This window comes from Trichinella spiralis (genome assembly GCF_000181795.1).
Source record: "Trichinella spiralis strain ISS 195 chromosome Unknown Scfld2, whole genome shotgun sequence".
NCBI lineage: Eukaryota > Metazoa > Nematoda > Enoplea > Trichinellida > Trichinellidae > Trichinella > Trichinella spiralis.
The window spans coordinates 9,255,436-9,277,574 of NW_003526941.1; the positions used below are offsets into that span (position 1 = coordinate 9,255,436).

Here is a 22,139-nt window from a genome sequence, read left to right on the forward strand (position 1 = left end):
CACTTCGATTATGCAAAAATAAGGTCGTCGCCTTGTCCTCATTTCTGATTGGTCATTCAACACTTGACCAGCATAATTATTGCTTCACCAAACTGTCGGCTTGACTTATAATAAAGCACGCTGATAAATTTCTATGCTTAAATTTACAACTAAGGTCATCATTTACGAAACAAATCAACTCTTTACACGAAAAATAGTAACAATAAATTTACTAATATTCCATCGTTCAAAGGGATGAAATTTTGATACGCATGCGTGAATAATTAATTGACTGAAGGGAAATGCAAATAAATTTACATAAATTATTTTATTTACTTGTTTGGACGAGGTAGCGGTTTGCAATAGACTGAACTGTAGCAGTACAATGCGCAGAGGGTGAAAATTTCCAATGACAAATAAATGAAATGCATTGTATGTATTTCTTTTTCTCTCTGTTCACCAACGGAACATCAACTGAAACATCAGAGAGTAGGGCGGAATGGACAGGCTTTTCTTTGGCCTAGAGCAGAGCAACAATTTTCAATTTCCACTGAAATTGACAATCAAGTTTTTAAATTGCATCATTTTATGCAAAATTTAATGTAAACAATTTTAAAAAATTAAGAAATATATGTATGTATGAATGTGTGTGTGTGTGTGAAATATTTTTATTCTGTGAGTGAAGAATTTTTCTTTCTTGTTTTTTTTTTCAAACACGATATATTATAATGAAACTTGATGATTTTTATACTGCCACCCTTGTTTTTCAAAGTTTACTGTTAAAAACAACTTTTCAATGAAAAAAATGTTTCTCACTTCTCATGCCATGTTGTGCAATTTGTTCGAAACAAGAAAAAGCATACAGTTTCCGGAAATGGCAATTTAAAATATTGAAATTCTAATTATTGAATCATTTATTCTTTTCATTCAATTTTTTCAAAAAAAATATTTCATTGAATGATTTTAAAAAGTCAAGTTTTTTCTCTCAAATTTATTTATCATAAACTTGTATTTTCATACCATTTTTCTTTTAACACTTAATTTAAGATGGTGAATTTTTTTTGAAATCAAAACATTTTCTCAACAAGGCTTTAATGCACAATTAGTCGATAAAATTATATATATACTGTGTGCGTGAATATCGACTGTGATGAATATTTTCAATTAGTGACCATAAGTGAAATGATTTTTCGTGATTGGATTGGATCTAATAATTATATATATATACATCACTCAACTTTACCGTTCGCCGGATAATTTATTTCATTTCCGCAAAAAAATTAAAATATTTTACTCGACAGCATTTAATGAATAATTTCACTTTTTTCAATAAACTCTTCTCACAACAAACAACAGTAACCAATTGTTGCCTTTTCAAAAAAAAATTTAACAAATAATTTATAATTATTACTGCTTTATTACTCTATTCGTCATAAAGACCAAATGTTAATCAGAGTGATACTCTTGTTCTTCTTTTGTTTTTCTGTTAATCGACATGATAATTATTCAATTTTTATTGGCTATAGAAAAAATTGTGCGTTGAATATACATATATATATATTTTTTCCTCCCCACAAATTTTGCCCAATCCCAAGATCGACAACAGCCGAACGTCAAGGATTGCCAGAGATCATTGAACGCAGTGTGCAGATTCGCCGGTATATTTTCAAAGCTTGGCCGGCATTCAACTGCAAACTGTACAAGTATTCGTTTTTGCCCAGCAACAGTAATGCACAGCCGTCGATGAATTCACGTTCAAAATGTTCGCCCTCTTTGCCAAAGCCGAGCTTTTCGATAAACTGGCGAACTTGAAGCACCGACCAAGCTTGGACATCCGTTTTTGCCGCCTCGACCAAAACAGGGTCGTAACGCAGCGTTGGCAAGCCGAATCTGCAATACAAGCAATACAATTTTCATCATATTATGGTCAAATTCAATTCACAACTTACTCGTCTTTTTCAAATTTCGGTGGAGGAACCAGCGATGGTGACGGCAATGTTGTTACGACGTTCACTTGAGCTTTGCTCGTTCCTTCCGAAACAACCGGTGATGTTTCTTCTTCCCTAGCTGTCGACGTGAACAAGAAAATTATTATTCAAAATTTAAACGATTGTAAAATTGATCATGCACTTCCACACCGCATCGTCGGTAGCATTTCCATTTTGTGCCACCAAACACAATCGACTAATTTCCTCCCACATCACAATTATAAATAATATCACACACTCACCAAATTTCGGTGGAGTTGTCTGCTTTCTGGAGATCTGACTTCTCTTTTCGTTGTGAGACGTCATGTAAACACCGGGTGCCAGATGCACGTAGCGTCCAGCGTTGACACCTCGGGACAACTCCAGTTGAACTTGATTTCGAGTTATTTTGTCATTACCGTCTCGTACGAAGTTCAACGCGTCCAAAATCTGCTTGGGCGATACCCCGTTCGGATTAGAGCCACCAATCGGGTCGGTCAACCTGTGAACCATTGCAAATACAGCACCAGCGTTGCCCCGACGCCGACGGCAACTGTCGCCCGCCACAGCATTCGCTTCTACTTGACTCGAAGCGTTACTGTTGTTCACGTCGGCCATTCTCCTCACCACTGCTGACGAATAATACTTCCTCTTACGTGACATTCTCCACCTAAACCGAACATACAGTTCAATTCAATTCATCGTCTAACATCCCACTTCAACATTTCAGTCGTCTCAGCTTTGCAATATGCACTGAAAATGATCACTTTTGCTCAGCTTGATCAAGAAATATGCTAGTTTTATTTTAAATTATACTTTTATAGTTCGGAAGATGAAAATGAAAATGGAAACTGTATCTTCTTGTAAAAAAAGCTGAAAATTTTCCACCAAAACTTGTTTCACAAAATACTGTCTGATCTGATTTTAATATTTCAGAGATGTTATTTTATCAGTACAAAAATTTCATTTTTTTAATTATACTGCTTGGTAGAAATTGTGAAAAAGTAAACTTTTCATCAGTTGACCACATTCAGCAGAAAACCATCACAGGTCAATCAACAGTAAAAAACAACATTCACCTTTTAACCTGACCGCATAATTGACCTTTCTAAATAGCCTGTATCTGGCCCTCCATTGTAAGCGTAGAGTAAGTGAGTTCGTTCTTCTTGATGACCGGAGTAAGCGTCGTGACCGTTCGTGAATAAGCAAAGCTCAGACCAAATTCATGCACAGTTTCATTCAATTTGACACATAGAAACAAGGAGTTTCATTAGTGAACACTCCGATTTGAACAGTTGAAATTTCTTTTACTTAACTTAACGGTGTCGCCAATAGTTGAGAATTATTTCAGTGTTCCATGAAAACAAGAACTAACTATTCTGATGACAAATATTCTATTTTAAAAACAACAAAAAAAGCAATAAACACAGAAGCAAACACAATGTCAACTAGCTTATGAAATAATTTTCATTTAACTTCCAATAATGCACATTTAATTCTCAGGTAATGAAATAATGAAACAATCTGAGATAGAAGAAGTTGAAAAAGATTATAAACTACGCGCTGATTATGTGAAAATTTCTAAACCGCTTACATTAATGATGATGATCAATTCTGGTTACTGGCAACAGTTGAATACTTCAGCAATTGTTAAGCGCAGGAAAATTTCAAACTGAGCTCAGCCTATTTCGAAAGAGTAGAAAGCAGAGAACTTCGGACACTGATGAACAATCAACCAGAATCGCTACTTTCAACAATACGATTGGTTAAAATATGTAATATTATACAGTAGGCTTGTTGCTTTTCAAGATTTATTTGTTACGAAAATGATCGACATTTCTTTTCAACATTAACGCGATAAACGTTTACATTAAAATGAAAATTTAAATATATTCATTTACTAAATTTAGCACCTTGTTAATTTTAAATGAATAATTTACAAAATTAAGCTAAATTATTGGTTCGATTTAGTTTTCAAATCATCATTAATGAATGATACTTTTGACTTATAATTTACTAAATATTGCAACAGTAAAGGCATAAATGAATTTATGATATAATTTTATTTTTCTGTATTTTTTATTACGTCTTTAGTAGTGAAGAAGACCAAAGTTGTAGAGTTTAAATCTTGGAAACAATTATGTCTTGTTTATCTTTTTCTGTAATATATAAAATCCGAATTAACATGAATATTGTACAATCGTACAAATTGTTTGAATAACTTTTACCGGAAATAATTGCATTTTTGTTTTCCTTTTATTTAAAAAGTGTGATTTTGACACCATAATGCGAACGGCATGTACAAATATATTTTTTAGCAGCTTCGAAAAAAATTATATATTTTCCCACACAATTCAGTTTCATTGTCCAATTTATTATCCAAATTGTCCAATTGGAAAAAATAATTTTTTTTCATACAGTTTGATTTGTACAGAAATATAAAAATTTTTTACATCTTCGTACATCGGCAATGATCGAGATGATCAGCTAATAATCAGTTGGTTTATTTCTGCGTGTAGGTTAAACTTTTTGCTTTTATTCATTCGCTTGACCTGCCGTCTAAGAAAAAGTGTTTATTTACTCTATTCAAACCGCATCGTGAGAATGGAAGTTTTCATTTTTTAAACTTTAAATCTATTTCAACAGTATCATTTGAAATTTGTGTGAAAGTTTCTCAATCATTATTCATAAAAAGAAACGTTTACACTATTATTATAAATAATATATGTGATATTTTGTATTTCTAATATTTGAAAGATTTTAAACAGTTTCAATTCATTATCATCGTTATTTGAAACAGTTTTACAATTTGCCAATGTTCGTAATAAGTGGATGTTGTTTCGAAATGAATGAAATTTGTTCATGCTTGCTTCATTCACTTTATAGATAAGTAAATAATAAAAGAAATACATTTTAAAAGCAGTAATAAATTTATTTTTTGTTCATTTATTATTTCATTACACATCTTTTTGTAGCATTTACAGTTTGTTGGATGAAATTTATTTATTTATTTATTTATTTGAATTTAACAATAAATATATATACTGTTAACAAATATACTGATATATTAATTGATATAATTATATGATTATTATTGTAATTATGATATTATATATACATAATTATAATATAAACTGTACTAATTTGATACTGATACCGATTTATGTGTCCTTTTTCCGATATTAAAAGAGAACAGTGAATTTTTAAATTAATCATATGCAAATTATGCTTTGCATATTATTCTTCGTTTTGATTTGAATTTGTAATCAAAATTTTCAATGTTTTCCAATTTTAACTTTTCTGTAACTGTGAACACTTGTAAAGATGATTTTGTTGGTTCGTTTTTATTTCATATACTAATAATAGAACTGATTCAAGTATTTTTTTTATTTAAATGACATGAAAAATAAAAAGAGTTATTCAGTTTTATTCAAAATACCTGTCAAACATTGAGATCGTACACTGATTTCATTAAGATGCACAATGAAAGTGATGTTCAAAGTGATCTGGAAATAAATATACGTTTCAAAGTCATCAGGAAAAATTTTTTCCACTTTAATTATTCTTCCATTTTGCTGCAGATCATTTGGTTAAAAATTTATCACTCTGCGATTTAGCATTCAACTGCTCTACTCTCTACATTATAATTATAAACAGAATTTTAATTCTTTTTATTCATATTTTTTAAATATTTCATCGAGTAACAAAAACTGGTGGTAAAAATCAATTTGTATAAAATTCATACGATGCTTTTTCTGTTTATTTGTTGAAAAATGAAAACAACGTTGAACAATTTGCTGTTAAAATGGTAATTAAATTTGATAAAAGGAATATGACGCTAAAATTTGTTTAATCAAACGCAAATTGATAATGAATAATCATCAGCAACACGAAAATCGAATGCTCACATTTGAACATTTGGTAATATTTAATTAAGCAATTATTTATTCGAATTGCTTTCTGTTATTTTCTTCTTCATCTTCAGCAAACTACTGATTTGTGGACAATTTAAAAATTATTTCTACTGCAATGTATTCAATTTTTTCCAATTATTGTTGTTCTGTTTATAATTTTTTTAAAACTCTTTATCCATTTTTACAATACATAAAGCTGTCATTAGAACCTGACATGGAGACTTTCACAAATGTAATGCTGCTAAAAATTATTCACAAATGCATTTTTCAACAATAATATGCAAATACAGCTTTTCAATAGCGTTTTTCTTTTGGTATTTGTAAATGTGCTAATAAAATTCATTAAGTAACTAATAAATTTTGTTTTGTGAGCTTAAAATAAGGAAAAATAGTAAAGCACCTGCATCTTCTTTTCATTACAAATTTTCAATTAATGTTTCATACCGATCTATGTGTACTTTTTTTTCCAATACAAAAAGAGAACAACGAATTTTAAAATCAATCATGCAAATTATACTTTGCATATTATTCTTCGTTTTGATTTGAATTTGAAATCGAATTTTCAATATTTTCCAATTTTAAATTTTCTGTAACTATGAAAAGTTGAAAAGATGACGTTGTTGTTTCTTTTTTTATTTTTAGTTTTCAGAAGGAAAATTCTTCCTGCCAATTATTTATTTAAGCAACTGTTGCTTGTGTATTTTCATTTTTCTGTCAGTGCTTCCTTTTTCTACCTGTGCAAATTGGAAATACATAAATGTGTGATATTCAATTATAAAAACAACAAACAGAAAGAATCATTTCAATTGTTGATTTCATTTGTCCACAAATTATCAAATTCAATTTTTGCTGGTATTTATTTATTCAAACAATGATGATTATTGTTTGTTTAATTTTAAAAATTAGCATGAGCTACAAAAATAACATCAAAGAAAAATAAACATGCTTTACATATATATTTTTTTTGGAAAAGTTTAAATTGCAAGCAAAACGCGAATGAAGAATACGTTCAAATAATTTTACGAGTTTGCATGATTAGTTTTTTCATTTCACTTGGCATTTTGCATTTGCAAGAAAAACGGGTTGTGTATCATTTTTAACGGAAGATTATTAATAATGAATATAATTCCTAATGCAGTGTGCGATACATGTATCAAAGTACACCTTTAAATATTTGATATAAATGTAATGAATTTTATAATAAGTTGAATTTGTATACAAAATAATATTTAAAAAATTACTATATTTTATTAATATTATTTTCAGTTATAACACCTTTGTAAATGGGTATTTCACCCTTTGGTTGTGTAATGAATTAATTATCTGGTGAGAATTGTTCATTAAATTATATTTTAAATTGTTCAAATTTAATTATTTACATAAAAAAATTGTACTGCATCGCACATTTGTTTGTTCAAAGCAACAAATGCAAATCCAATAATTAATTTTGCTTTGAAAAGTAATCATTGTTTGAAGCAATACTGCTTATCATTGATTTGTGTATATATGTGTGGCTGTAGGTATGCTGAATTTGTAAATTATATAGCAATAAATAAAGTGCATATAAAATTCAATACTTCTGCAGAGTTTAAATGTAATAATTGTTTTATGAAATTTTATTTATCATCTCATTTGCTCCATGCACTTGATAATTGGTTTTTTTTCTCACATTAAATATTTAACATTGCAAATTTTAATAATAGATTGAATTGCTTTAATGTAAAACTATTTGTTGTTTTCTTTGAAAATATTAACGATACTTTTTCATCGGAAAGTCATAAAATTTTCAATTTCAAAATTTCAAACCACTGAAATACGGAAATTAGCTATAAATGTTTCAATCAAAAGTATCGAAATGTCAACTGTGATCTTATCCAATTTATAAAAATCCAATCAATAAAATTTTCATTGTTTACATATTTCTCGAAGGCATCCTATTGTACTGTATTCTGTTCCATTCCATTCTTTTGTATTGAACTGAATTGTCCTTAAAATTGATATTGAAAAATTTGCATGAAATTTGAAAAGCCAAATAATAAGCTAGCAATAGCTGCTTGCTATTTATGTAATTTTTAATGTTTCTTTTTTGGAATAGAAAATTTCCAATTGCCCATCAATTTCTGCTTCACTTGTCAGTTTGTCTGTCTTTTATGAAAAGCCTCAAAGGCTAGTAGAGAAACTGGTTGGCAGCGTGCACAAATGTACAAAATGTGCAATATGGGAAAAATTTTCTTTCACTTCCTTTCCTTTGCTACATTTGAGATCAATTTATTTTCGAGTTTAGCAATAAAAGAGAAAAAAAAGCGTTTACAACAGAACGGATGCCGGTTATTTGACCATCCTTTCCTCTACATCTACATCCACATATAGACGTAGATATAGATATAGATATATCAAATGCATGCCGCCAATTTGTTGTAACGTTTTTAGCATTTTGTTTTTTTTCTCTCCACCTTGTGCTATTTGCAACAATATACGCGTTTACAATTTCTGCAAATGAAGCTTTCTTTTATTCTTTTGTCTTATTTTTTTTTTCAAAATTCTTTCTCTTTTATTGATTTCATCTTCATCTCGTATAATCAGCTTTTCAAACCGACCGAAAATACTTTTTCAAAAGATGCATGCACAGATGCTCAGAAAATGTTTTTTTTTCCATTTAAAAAAATGAAATTTGTTTCATTGACAGAATGATTTCTACATTCAGAGATGACTTTTTTGTTTGCATGTAAAATTAACAATGTTCTTCCTGTATTGAAAGTGCAACTTTGATGTGTTCTGTTTTTTTTTGTTTCAAATTTGAATTCTTGTGTTTCTGAATAGATTAACAAAATAATTTCTTTTCATTGAAATTTTATTGACTTAATTTGAATAAGCATAAAATGATAGTTTTTTTTACAGTATCGTTTATTCAGAATTACAAATTTGTTTGTTACATAAAAGTATCAAGATTATGAGTAGTTTTCATATGAACAACAACAACAACAATAATGATAATAATAGTAGTAGTAGTAGTAGTAGTAGTAGTGATAGTAGCAGCAGCAGAAGCAGTAGTAGAAGTGGTCAAAAAGCAGAATAGCAGCTGCTGTTGGTGAAGATACTCAGTTTCGGAAGGATTGATTTGTGTTTGACAGTTGTTTAACGATGAACAAGTTTTGAACAACGATCAAATTAATTCATCAAATATGAAATAAAAATCTCTACTATTCATTTAAAATTCGGTTTCATGCGAGTTTCAATTATTGTCACGAAAAAGGTTCTTTTCATAATTGATAATTGTTTTTTGCCTTGTGTAGAAGGGAGAGGGGCGGAGTTGAACCCTTTGGATATAGTTTGTACTTGATGCTCGGATGTTTCAATTTATATAAGTATTAAAAAATTAATTTATTCATCATTGAATCGTTCAGCATAAAATAATAACAACAAAAAAACTTTTATAACATAACGGGATAATCGTAGTTGTAAAAGCCTGAATTGTACATATTTATGTAAATATTAATTTTTTGCTCAAATCAAAAGAATAATCAACTATTATCAAGATGAAAGGCGTAGCATATGTCGGTCCACTGTAGTCAGTGAATCGGATCCAAGAGCGAACGGCACGCGTTGTTTTGGATTGTTCGACGTCAGCTGACACAGGAAAAGCGGCTTCTATTTTGAGGTCACATGGGGCCAATGCTTTGGCTTTGGCCAACGCGCTGACGGAAAAAAGAAGCATTCAAACAAACTAACCGCAAAGTAGTATATATATGTATAAAGATAAGCTTTCAAAAGGCGAAAATAATTTTTGACGGTCGGTCAGTTGGCTCCTTGAACAGACCCTGAACGTTTGAAAATGCAACGCGAGACAATGCAAAGATCCGCGTGTTGCGGTCACTTTGTTCTTCGCTTTCATTGTTGTTTTGCTAATCTAAATTTAATCTGAAAAGCAGGCTGTAATTTCAATATCTCTGGGCAAACTTTCAACAGTTGACCATAGGTCGGTAGCTTTTGAAGCTCTTTTTTGTTCTTTGACATCAGCGTTGCCTTCACCACAAGCCAATTATAAATTATGCTTGAACATAAATAAAAATTCATTTTCAAAACATTAAATTAAAAAAACTAAAATATAAAAATAATAATGAAATCAAACCATTTGATATTGATTCATTTTTCTATTTTTCCGTTAACACATTTATATGTATATGTATATAAACAAAAATCAATTCAAATAATAAATTGCACGTATTCATTTTTTTATTAAGCTATTTGCGTTAAATTTTTTTAAATTTTAATAATTTACAAATTGCTCATACTAGTGCCAGTGTTATATCATTTTTATGTAGAATTTGTTTTCATTCCTTCCTCGCATTCTAATATCAAAGACATTCATATATATATATGGCTTTGCTTTCATCTTTTTCTTATTCACTAAATCACGCGCATATGACAGCTGAATATATGTTAATTTATGTATGGTGAAGTGCTTTTTTGTTCGACATCAGCTGATTTGTTCAATCACAATTAAATTAAATGCTTGTAAAACAATTGACCTTTTATTTTTCAATGGTTATGCACCATCAGATTAATAGGCAATTGTCACTCATTTATCTTTTTCTTGCAAATATCGGCTTTTAGCAGGAGCAGATGAGAAAATGAGATTGTGGTTATAATTTGACGAAAAATTCTTTGAAACGAGTAAAATAAATAAATAAATAAATAAACAAATAGGTATATATTATGTTCGTCATTCATTCATTTTACGTGAACTTTTAACTTTAAATTTTTACATTTACATATTGACGATGAATTTGTTTAATTTTATTACATTTTCAAAAATACCTTTATGCAAATTCTTCATATTCCTCCATCATTGACAAGCGGTATTTATTAATTCAAATCAATTTGATACCTGTTGTTCGAATTGCAAATATACAATTTGCTTTCCATCGAAAGTTTATTTATATAAACTGATAAAATTTAGAAATTGAAATATTGTCAATTTATTATTGATTACATGCATTGCTTACAAGCACAGAAGTATGGAATTGAAGTTTTAAGATTTTTTTTACATAAATTTGAATTTAAAATTTTCATTTCTCATTATTATGTATTGCTTATACCAAATTATTTGCCTAGAAAAATAACTGAAATTTATTAATGTTATTATTATTTGGGTTGTTATTTGTATTTTTTATGACTAATATACACAGTCTTCTACCAGTGCATAAATCGTGCATATTCAATGGGAAATTTTAGAGAAAAATAATGCAGAATTTTTTCAGTAATTAATAATAAGATGTAGAAAATCACACGATAGTAATGACAACAGTGTTAGCATTTTTCATAGTATTCTGCTTTACACTTTGGTGATCTGAATCATAAAGATATTAATGCAATTGTCAATATTTCATGAAGTCGCATAATTGTAAAAAAAATTAATAGCCGTTACATTTAACAAATATTGGTCAACAGTTATCAGGGGAAGATATTTTAAACAATTTATTTAAAATAAAGAAAATGAATATCTTTACGTATCATTCCTGAAAAAGTTTAAAAAAAAGAGTTACAATCCTCAACAAAACAATGGGCAGATAATGGTAAATTTTTAGTTTGAAAAATTGCAACTTGTAAAAATAGTAAATGTTATTTCTGCTAATTAAAAGTGAAACAAATAAGATTGTGCAGATAAAGCTTGAAAATGCAGCTTTAATTTATGGAATTTAAAGAGGATGAGCCATTCCTTCAGGAAATTCATTCCGTTTTTTTTGTTCACTGAGTAAGATCTTTTTTGACATTTTATCTTCAAATTCTCAACCAGTTGAAAATGAATCATCAAGATATGGCTAAGGCTACTTTTCAAAATGTTTCTTCAATTTGAAGCCGATTTATTTTGCTTCACTTCCAAATGTCACAAACTGTTGCTCAGCGGAGTCAATTATTTTTGAAGACAGGCGCGCTTTGAGGCTACTATCCGGACGCGAGGCGTGCGCAGCAGCTGCCAGTCTAGACAAGCTAAGCAGTTTGTCAAAGCTTAACCAATGATGGAATATGATTATTAATGTAGGAACACTGTACAACACGGCTGTTTCGAAATTGATCAACCAATCAAACAACAGAAAACAACAAACGAATTTGGTTGGACGAATCAACATAGCCTGGTCTCTCTATATTTTCATTAACAATCGTCATTTTCTATACACTCGCACAACACACGCACGGATACGTACACTTACTTTTACACTTATAAACAACTTATTGGCTTCTCAGTCAATCAGTTATTCAGTGAAACTTTAGTCATCTATTTATCCAGTTCACTACTCGTATAAATACTTTATCATTATAAAGTTTCAACAGCAACAACAACAACAACAACCACAACATTCTGCTAAAATTGTATCTATATGTATATACAGGTATGGGTGGTATTATTTTACATTTATTTTTGTTTAATAATGATTCGAAATAACATGGAAATTGCCGATGTAAAATAATGATAGTTGATCATGTTTGTTGTGATAAGTTATCAGCTTTGCTCTATCAGAGGAACAGTTTTCGGTTGACTAATGGCCCATCAATTGCGTGGATCGTTTGGTGGTGATCATTAGCGGCCGTTACAGTGGATGTCAATGCGTGGTCGTTAGGGAATTGTAGATTTAATCAAAGATCGAAAATCCAATGGCACAATTTTGCCTCTTCAACCATCGGTTCCTAATGAGCCATGTTTATATCAGCTTTTCCGGCCAGGCATCGATCGGCTTTGCTGTTTTGCTTGTACTGAAGTTACATTTTCAATTTCATTTTAGTTGACCTGAATTTGGATACATAGCCTTGAGCATTTTATCACCTCTTCCGCTTTACAGGTGGTAGGCTTCAACTATTTGCTACTTATTCATTAGAGCAGATTAGTTATAAGCAGCTGCTCTGATCTAACTGTTGTTGCCACTGGCTTAGCTTAATAACAACAGTTCACTTCGAAGGGCAAATCATTTTAACAGTTTTTAAATTTAAATAAGTAAAACACTGGAAAGGTGCTATTTTACTTTTTGAAGTTTTAAGAAACAGGCAGTGAAATTTTTGTATTACAGTTCTTGAAAATTATATTTTTATAAAACATTTTGCAATTAGATTTGATCAGATTGTAATTGCAAGAAAATGCAATGAAAAAACTATGGAATTTTTATTCTGACTTTTCAGTTGAATAATTTTCAAATGCTGTCGATCATATTTTACAAATTGTTTTGTCGATTCAGCTCTATCAGTGATGTACATATAGGAAGGTTCGGATGTGAAATTGCACTTGAAGTTAGTTATACGATCAACTTTGGATTCGATTTGATATTTCAGACGTTCAATTTAGCGTGGAATGGTTCGCTTGCAAAGCAGGCAAGTAAACTGAGGAACAGTTTCAATTTTTTAACTTGAACAGCAGAATTTTCTATCTGTGGTTGATTAGAATAGAAAAAAGTTGTAGTTGAATTTCATGCAAAACGTGAGATTGACAGAAAGAGTGCTTGCTATTTTGAAAATTGTTACCAGGAAGTTGTTGTTGCAATACTGTTTCATTTTTGAATGATTTTTATTCATTGTGCTTCGCTTCACTGAAAAGTCAGCATACTAATAAATAAGCAAACGGAACAACAATAATATTAATAAATTTCTGTGCATGGAAAGAGAAATATTTTACAATCATCAGCTTTATACTCTGCTCAAACAAAAGATTGTAAGAAAATTTGAATTTGAATAGAGAAATGGAGAATAACAATAATAATTCATTAGAGGTTAAGAATTGCTTTTTTGTGATTTTGTGAATGATAGATATAACGACAAGGGATATGAATGCAATTCGAATGAAAATCTGAATCTAACTAACGCCTAGTCAACTGCAGATTGTTTTTTCCATTGAACGCTATAGTACAATTTCCTGCTCCAAAAGCGACAACAGTTAACGATACAATTCAATTAAATAACCAAGTAAGCAAACAAACATTTCTTTCGATTATTAATAAATCCAATTAATTAGCAAGCGCAAGGTCTTTTTTGGATTACTCATTTAACTATTTTAATGTGAAATCAAGTTTCATTTTTCCCATTCAAACAATTTGTGAAAGCAACATTTTAAATGCCATTGTTCATATATTTGCATTTTACGGATTTATTTGAAAATATTTTATTCAAATCTTTTTCTCTTATATCTCATCTGTTTCATCTTTCACGCATTCAGCTAAACTCTTTAAGTAATCATAATATTAATTCTTTAAATAATAATCTGATAATCAGTCTTTTGTAAATGCAAAAAAAAACTTAATTTTATTCAACGAAATTATGATATGTACACGTACATTCAAAAATTAAAAAAAAATCAAGAAAGGCTTATCAATTTGTTGGCAGGGCCATACATATAGCTAGCTCAATTGCACAGCGATTCATTCCTCTTCACCAACGCGGCATGCTAGTTTCTCTTTCTTTTGCTTTCTCTCTTATTTCAGTTGACAACAGCTTTACACTTTATGCACAACTACTAACCAACAAGCTAGATAGCTAGATGGCTGGCTGGCTAGTTGGCTGACTAACAAGCTAGCTAGCTGCAAGAAGCTAGAGCGAAACATGCTGACAACGTTTACGTACCATTTCCTCCTCCTCCTCCTTCTCCTCCTGTTGTTGTTGTTCTGCTTCTTCTTCATCTACTATACTTCTTTTCCTTTTTTTTCATCTTGACAGCTGCATTGCAGCGAATGGAATGGAATGGAAAGAACGAACGGCAATGCTGTTGTGCAGACGTTCGTTTCTGTCGGTCTGATCGATCACCGTATGCCTCTCAATCATTGATGTGATCTTTTTCTGCGGTTCTGCTCTGGCAATGCTTTAATCCCCACAGCAAAGCCAAAAGCGCACAATCAGAAGGGGTTTGGATAGTCAGGCATGAAAATACGCGTAACGTACAAAAATAGAAAATACCTTCTTCTTTCTCAACATATTTAAACCACAAACCCACAGATATGTATTATATGTCTGCATAGTTCAAAAAAAAATATTCCATTTTCGAATTTTCCCTATTGTAAAATTATTATTTTGTTTAAATTTTTACTTTTTTAAAAACTAATCTAATATTTAATTCAGTATTTCTACTAAAAGTGATCTGCTCCACTCTTAACTACTACTGTATGATGATTAAGTAAGAGTTATTTTTTGTTGTTTTTTTCTGCAAATTTTTCTTCTTTCACAACATTGACGTAAAATTTAGATGAAGAAGCTGATTTTTTTTCTTATTTTTTGACTGACAGTCATGCATTTGTTTTGTTTGAAATTTTATTTATTTTCTTTCTATTTCGGTAACTAGTAAATGGTAAATAATATGCGTGAACACCAATATATTATAATGATCATTGAGGAAAAAAATGGGGGGGGGGGAGGGAATTAATTTTTCATATAATTAATATATATCTGTGTTTCTTTATGCATGTAGAAAGGAGAAATTTATTTATTTATTTACTTATTTACGATAAAAGAGAGGCAAAACAAGTAATGTTCCATCAGTGAATGATATTTGGCATATATTCGATGGGAAGGAACTTGAATGACGATAAGTGGTCGTCGTTGAAGTTCATCAGGGGATTCACCGTCCGGTCATATGAAGATTGATCAGCAGGCAAGCAGTGTTTGATTGGACCGTGAAACGGTTCCGGGCTCTGTACTGTCTAGGGATTGAACACAAGAGTCGTCAGTCAAAAATTGACTTGGTTATTTTCTTCTTTTGACTTCATCATGCAATCAGGCAATTTCTGTGAAGCGTCGATGTGTCAAAGTAGATGGACATGAAACTACGCCCACGCAATGCTTAACACTGCTCTTATACCGTTCGGCTTGCATGGACGGAAGCGGAGTTGCTGCTAAACGGACGGACGAATTTGCCGAGAGGCTGCCTGCTTGCCTGCCTTTCAATCGATCGATCACTTAATCGTTAATAGCATTTGCCAATTTTGGCAGTCTCCACCATTTTCTTCAACTCTTTATCTGTATATATGTATATGTATATAGATAAAGAGAGATCCATATGCAAATAATACACACACAGATATAGATGTGGATATTAGCTTTCTAATTTTTTATTATATAATTCATTTGAGCATCATTGTTATTTTTTGTTTTTTTATTTCAAGGTTTTATCATTCGTTGTTTCATTTATCTGTATTTCTGTTGTTGTTTTCGTCTTCTCTTTGCCACTTGTATATCAGTTGATGAGGAGCAAATTAACGAATTCAGTGTTGCAAGGACAGACGCTGCAAATGCTTCATTTTATCGAGATTTTTAATCGTTTCTTCGTGACAAATTAATTTTGATATACTACGATGCTGTTTTTGTCTGTTAAAAAATCAGAGTGATTATTTTTTGGATATTTTTTAGCTTATGAAATTCTTGCAACGGTTCTTTTTTCTTCCAAAATCTTACTAACCAACTTTACCCAGTAGCACTACTTTACAGTTCTGTAGACGATGATTGCGATTGAAAATTATTGATTTAAAAAAAATTAATAGCAGAGCTTCGGAAATGTTCATATTTTCATTTTTCATTTTCCTTTTGCGCTAGTATATTTGTAAAATTTATACAGCAGTGTGTGTTTGTGAAAATTGATTAGAATTGCTTTGAAGAGAATTGAATGATTGTCGTGCAACAATCAGTTTTATAACATATTTATTTATATAAACTTTTATGCTAATTGAAAGATTTTATAAATATTTATTTGATAATTAATTCGAAATTTAAAGATATGTTGTGGTTGTAATGATTTTTTCGTTGCAGCTTACTGAAATTTTATGCGTTAACTTCTCTGATAGCTGTGAATGTAATGGGCAAAAAATAGCTACAAACAAATCAGCCTTAGCATTACTTTAATGCAACAGTGAGCTGTTGGTCTTTTAAAGATAAGTTCGCTATTAGCCTTCAGCATAGTGAAAATTTTTTTCCCAACATTCTTCCCACGTTTTTAGTTGTATGCAACGTAATTCACAATTGTTTCCAGTGACTTTTGCAAACAGTTAATTACTTGCAACTTTTATCAATATACTACAAATTTCTTGCTCTGTCTCAGGATTGGATCGAAAATTGAAATTTCATTTCCACTGAATTTTTATCTTTCATGAACGGATTCTTTTCATCGGTAGCAAAATATCAGTTTCGTTGAACAAAGTGTGTAATGTTGAAAACAACGTGTAATGAAAGTCGTCTAAATGCACCATATTTATTTCCCATATTTAAACATTTACTTGTAATATTGTATTCGTTATTCATTTTTTCAAGATTTTCAAGATTCATTACAGTTATATTTACATTTTAGATATTTTTCAATTTCCCATTTTTGAAAGAAATGCAACTTGTTGTTATGCGTTGTTGTCCACTTTTAAGCACACTGCTGGTGGCGATTTGAAGCACTTGTAAGTGAACTGCTTAAAATCTTGGGGCACTGTTAAAATTTTAAATAAACAAATTGCTCAGCCAAAACATGCATGTAATGCAATATAGAAGAGAGAGGAACTGATTTCTCTAATCGTTATTTAAAATTTAGTCATACTATTGGAAATGATTTCCGGATTTGAATATTATTGTTGTTTTAAACTGCAATCGTATTTTCATATTCTATTTTTATATTAAGCTTAAAAACATAAACAAACAGTGAACAATATGGAAAGTTGCCCGAAGAAAAAAAAATAGACTTGAGATTATGTTAGTTTCATATAAATGAAACATTTTCAAAGTTAATGTCCTTGAACTAGTCTTGTGAGAGCAGTTAAAAAATTGACATGCTCAATTTGCTAGAAGCTTTCTGTCAAATTAGCAACTCTTTGGAAAAAAGCCAATTGGCAGTTGGTGCTCGAGTAGATAAGCCGTAGACTGACTGCTTTTTAATACTTTGCACAAATTCTGTAAGTTATATTGCAAAACAATATATGTATATAACAAATATACGCAATTGTAGTGTATTTATTATTTTAATCTTCAACAGGAAATTTGCATTTATTTTTATTAAGCTTACTGATGTTAAATTAAGCTGTGTTCTATTCTTTGTGTTTGTGTGTTTTATTTGTGCATATGTTGTGCTTCTTTATCAGATCAGTTAATTATCCTACACAGCTGTGTGCATGAAGTGTTGTAATCTGAAATTAATATATTAGAATTGATGATATGAACAAGATTGATAGTTATTCCTTTTATACGTTGGAAAAATTACAAATCTATTTCGAAACGAATCTAGGATTACTGTATTGTATTATAAAAGTATTCCAATTTATAAAGCAATAATTCAAGCAGACAGTTTTTGCAATATTATTAATCCAAAGTTCTTATCTGTAGAAAATAACATGGGCATCATTTTTTTTGCAAATTATGCACATTATAATTTATTTGCATTTGCGCGTTAGTAAGATTGTTATACTTAAAGGTGCATACATTACATTATATTCGTTTCTGATTATATATGTATGTATGTATGTATGTGTGTGTATTTATTTATTTATTTATTTATATTGTTAATTATATATGATAATGAGAAATTGCATGAGACAGAAAAGTAATGGTTGATAATAGTATAGAGATAATTAGGGTAACGATGATGACAGTAAATGATAATTAATAGGAATTGTTAGTTTGACAGTTATAGATTTGAAACAGTATAACCAAGTTTAGCTGTTAGCTGAGATGGAGTAATGTTGTTTACAAATTTTGTCGCTGTCATGCAGTGCAAGTAAGATCAGATTCGACTTGCACATTGATGCGGCAATAATGAAAACGACGGGTTCGAGAAAGCTGTCAATTGTGATTATATGGTTTTAGAATTTAAGCTTTCAACTAACTGAACTGTTCTCATGTAAATAATATATTCAGTTTCAGCTTTTAGTTTTGTACAATATTAATAACACATCTATTGCTATATTTTCATAATTTCACATATTATATATATATATATATATATATATATATATATATATATATATATGGATTTTTTGTTGAAAACAATTGTTTGTTTGAGCTGTTTGTTTAATTGAAGAGTAGTAGTAGCAGTTGCACATGTTATAGAATTTGACAATAGGGAAATTGTGATTTTGAAAGGTTTGGTTAATTCTGTGATAAGCTAACTGATCGAAAGCTAGAAAATGTGTTAATGATAATTGCAGGCAGTAAACATGAAAATAGGCAACAGTTGGCGTGTGAGAATAGACAGACAGACACAACAGCTGAGGTTGTAAAATGCATTTTCAGATTTTTTTGAACGATTTCATTTCTTACACAAAAAATGGGGATGCAATCTTATTTCTTCACTTGCATAGAATCTTCTCTGAATGTATTTTTCTGTAAATAATTTTTTTCACATTTTCTGCTGTATGTTTTATGAGAAAACATTCAATTATTACACTAAATAATGATCCAGTAGATAGTATTATTTATTGTTTTTCATATAGTATGTTTTATCATCGGTCATGTTCATTAGCCTAGCTAGCTGGTGAAATAGCTGTTCATTGTGATATGTTTTTATTCAAATTCATTATGGTCCATCCAACTGGCTTTTCTTACATGTGTTTCGATTATTATTTGTACAGGCACAATTGACCAGTTCACATCTAGCATATTATTATTATTATTATTATTTATTATTTTCTTCACTTCACATAACAGTAGTTTAATAGTGGTATAAGTTGAAGCACGCAACGTAGAAGATGAGTGATTGTTTGTTAAAAAGAAAGTACAACTGACTGACATTTAACTAGTATATTTCTTGTTATAACTGCATCATTGAAACTGTACAAGTGCGCTTGTTTGTTGATTTATTATTGCAATTGTTATAATTTCGATAATAGTGGGAAAACGTTACTACTATGCAAATGTAGCATTTGATTTAATGTATGAACATAATAATAATAATAATTGTTAACAACAAATTGATTTGATTGTAATATTGAAAAATGAAAGAATGAATATACAATTCATGAAGGAAAACTTGATCAAAATATATACTATTATTGCAATTGTGTATATTTACTTTAAATACTAATTATTCATTGTCATTCAATTGTACTGTTGCATCTTGCAGTAGTAGTTGTTGTAATTTCAATTTACATTAATAACTAATTTCCACAACGTGATGTTTGCTTATTGTTTTGTGTTGTATTTAAGCTTAGTTTGTAATAATAACTATTATAGATTATGTTAATATGATAAAAACTCTTAGTGTTATATATATATAATTTTAATAATAATTTTATGCAAATATATTGTTGCTGTTGCTGTATATCTTTTCTGTATGATTACTGGGAACCACACCTTATTAATAATATTTTATGCAGTGCTTTTGGATGAATGTTTGTGCTTAGTGCTGACTAGTATTTTTTTTTTATAAATTTACTCTAGAAAATAGTAAAGAAAACTTTTTTAAATGTGACGTACGAAAGCATTTTCATAGTTGTGTATCCTTCCTGTTGACATTATTCAAGTGTATCAGTATTTTTTTTGATTTCAAATTGTATTGTACTTTTCTTTTGAAAATTAATACTTAATTTTGTGCTAATAAGAAGATTTTTTTATTGTTGTTCTGTAGAATAATCACATTTATGTATATTGTATTTAACACATACTACTCTAACATTAAAATATTTATAATAATTTATAAATATTTACAACATTAATTTAAATAACTTGAATAAATTATTAGATTTTTTTTATTATTGATCATGATGACGATGAGCATTAGAAAGTGAAATTAAATTAGTAATGTTTCATTTTTTCATTTATCATCATCATTCATTTATATATTAAAAGAGAATTTTGTTATTATTGATTTCATGTGAAACATTTTAATTGTGAAGAAAATTTTTTTTAATATTTTGAAAAATTGCTAAAAATTGATTTTTTAGATAAATAAATAAAAATACTTCATCATATTGAACATGGAGTTTTTTTTATTTAAATTTTAATAAGTATATACTTTGAAGGTCCATTTTATTTTATTTCATGTAAAAGATGATAGTAGTGTAATAAGTCACGAATTATTTATTATTCGAATTAGTAGAAAAAATAGTAAATGTTGATTGTAGTGGAATAAGAAATTCTGAGAAGCGATGATGAAGAAGGAGGAAGAGGAGGAGGCGGTGGGGGAGGAGGAGTTATACAAGATGATGGTGAAAAAGAAAGTTGTGCAGGTGCTTATACAATGTCGGTTGTTTTTCTAGTTTTCATTGATCGATTAGCTTTTTCTGTCATCCAGTCAATGTAACTAGCTAACTAGCCATCTAGCTAGCTAGCTAACTACTAGCTACTGGCTGGCTGCTAGCCAGCAAGCTGCTAACTAGCTTGCTGGTTTTGCTGTTGGCTATCAGTTTGCTTAATGTCTTTCGGTTAACAGACTTAATTTTACAGAGCATGTACAATTTTATCAGTATTTAATAGGGATAAAGATTGTAGTTTCTGGTGTGTTTTACCTGCTGCTGTCGTTTGGTTTATTGCAAAGTTGATCGGTCGGTCGGTCGGTCGGTTGTTAGCTTATTCTTGTGTTATTTATTGATCAAAGTTTGCTATTTAACGCTATGCATAGCTTCCTGCATAGCTTCCGCAGGGAAAGGGAAATGCTGTAGTAATATTTAGATGATTTTATATCGTCTGACCATTGACTGACTGACTGTTTTGCTTAACTCTTCGTCGTCTGCATAATCGACCGCGAACTGTGTGGATAAATTGAAGTCGATTGAAAAATGCTGCTTTATTTGAACAACAACAATCATCATCAATATGCATACATTTACTAATTTTAATTTTACTTTCTGTTTATTTACTTATTTCATCTAATATTAACTTTTGTTCTGTTGTTGTTGTTGTTGTTTTGCTGATGCTTCAGCTTGGGTTTGTGAAAATGAATGCTTGACAATTTTTATCATAGCACCACCGAAAGCATCCAAATCAGTGGAAAAGAATCGGCAATAATAAGATCTGTTTCATTTCACACAAATAATTATCCCACAATAATCAGTAAATGAAATTGAGGAATATAATAAAAGTGAGAAATAATAAATATCAAGAAATTTATGAATATCAAATAAAAGTTCAAAAAAGAAAATTCGTCATTCAATATAATTTTATCTTAAAAATAAGTTTCATTAAAAAACATTCAATCAAAAAAAACAACACCAAATTCATCAAGCAGTGAACGATAATTTCAGCATTGGCAATAGCAGCAGTAAGTAATTTCTCACATAGACTTCAATAGACATGCATCACCCAAAATTAGCCGACAGGGGTCGATGCAAGAGTCGAATCCACC

At 29.9% G+C, this 22,139-nt stretch overlaps 4 protein-coding genes across 4 annotated transcripts; 3 read left to right on the plus strand and 1 right to left on the minus strand.

The window, feature by feature from the left end:
• Positions 1 to 1,592: 1,592 nt before the first annotated feature.
• Positions 1,593 to 2,564, minus strand: Tsp_07071 (sterile alpha motif protein domain-containing protein 13). The gene is made up of 3 exons (XM_003380879.1): positions 2,210 to 2,564; positions 1,929 to 2,046; positions 1,593 to 1,869 (listed from the first exon to the last, which is right to left on the minus strand). Exons 1-3 carry the CDS (start codon positions 2,562 to 2,564, stop codon positions 1,593 to 1,595), a joined length of 750 nt encoding a protein of 249 aa, XP_003380927.1.
• A 320-nt stretch (positions 2,565 to 2,884) lies between these two features.
• On the plus strand, positions 2,885 to 3,622 carry Tsp_07072 (putative segregation and condensation protein A). Its single transcript, XM_003380880.1, has 2 exons — positions 2,885 to 2,996; positions 3,450 to 3,622. The coding sequence occupies exons 1-2, from the start codon at positions 2,885 to 2,887 to the stop codon at positions 3,620 to 3,622; spliced, it is 285 nt and encodes a 94-aa protein (XP_003380928.1).
• A 7,060-nt stretch (positions 3,623 to 10,682) lies between these two features.
• Tsp_07073 (conserved hypothetical protein) lies at positions 10,683 to 12,330 on the plus strand. Its single transcript, XM_003380881.1, has 6 exons — positions 10,683 to 10,719; positions 11,354 to 11,436; positions 11,720 to 11,858; positions 11,904 to 12,113; positions 12,150 to 12,232; positions 12,253 to 12,330. The coding sequence occupies exons 1-6, from the start codon at positions 10,683 to 10,685 to the stop codon at positions 12,328 to 12,330; spliced, it is 630 nt and encodes a 209-aa protein (XP_003380929.1).
• A 7,836-nt stretch (positions 12,331 to 20,166) lies between these two features.
• Tsp_07074 (conserved hypothetical protein) lies at positions 20,167 to 21,466 on the plus strand. The gene is made up of 4 exons (XM_003380882.1): positions 20,167 to 20,187; positions 20,818 to 20,902; positions 20,929 to 21,041; positions 21,287 to 21,466. Exons 1-4 carry the CDS (start codon positions 20,167 to 20,169, stop codon positions 21,464 to 21,466), a joined length of 399 nt encoding a protein of 132 aa, XP_003380930.1.
• Positions 21,467 to 22,139: the final 673 nt, after the last annotated feature.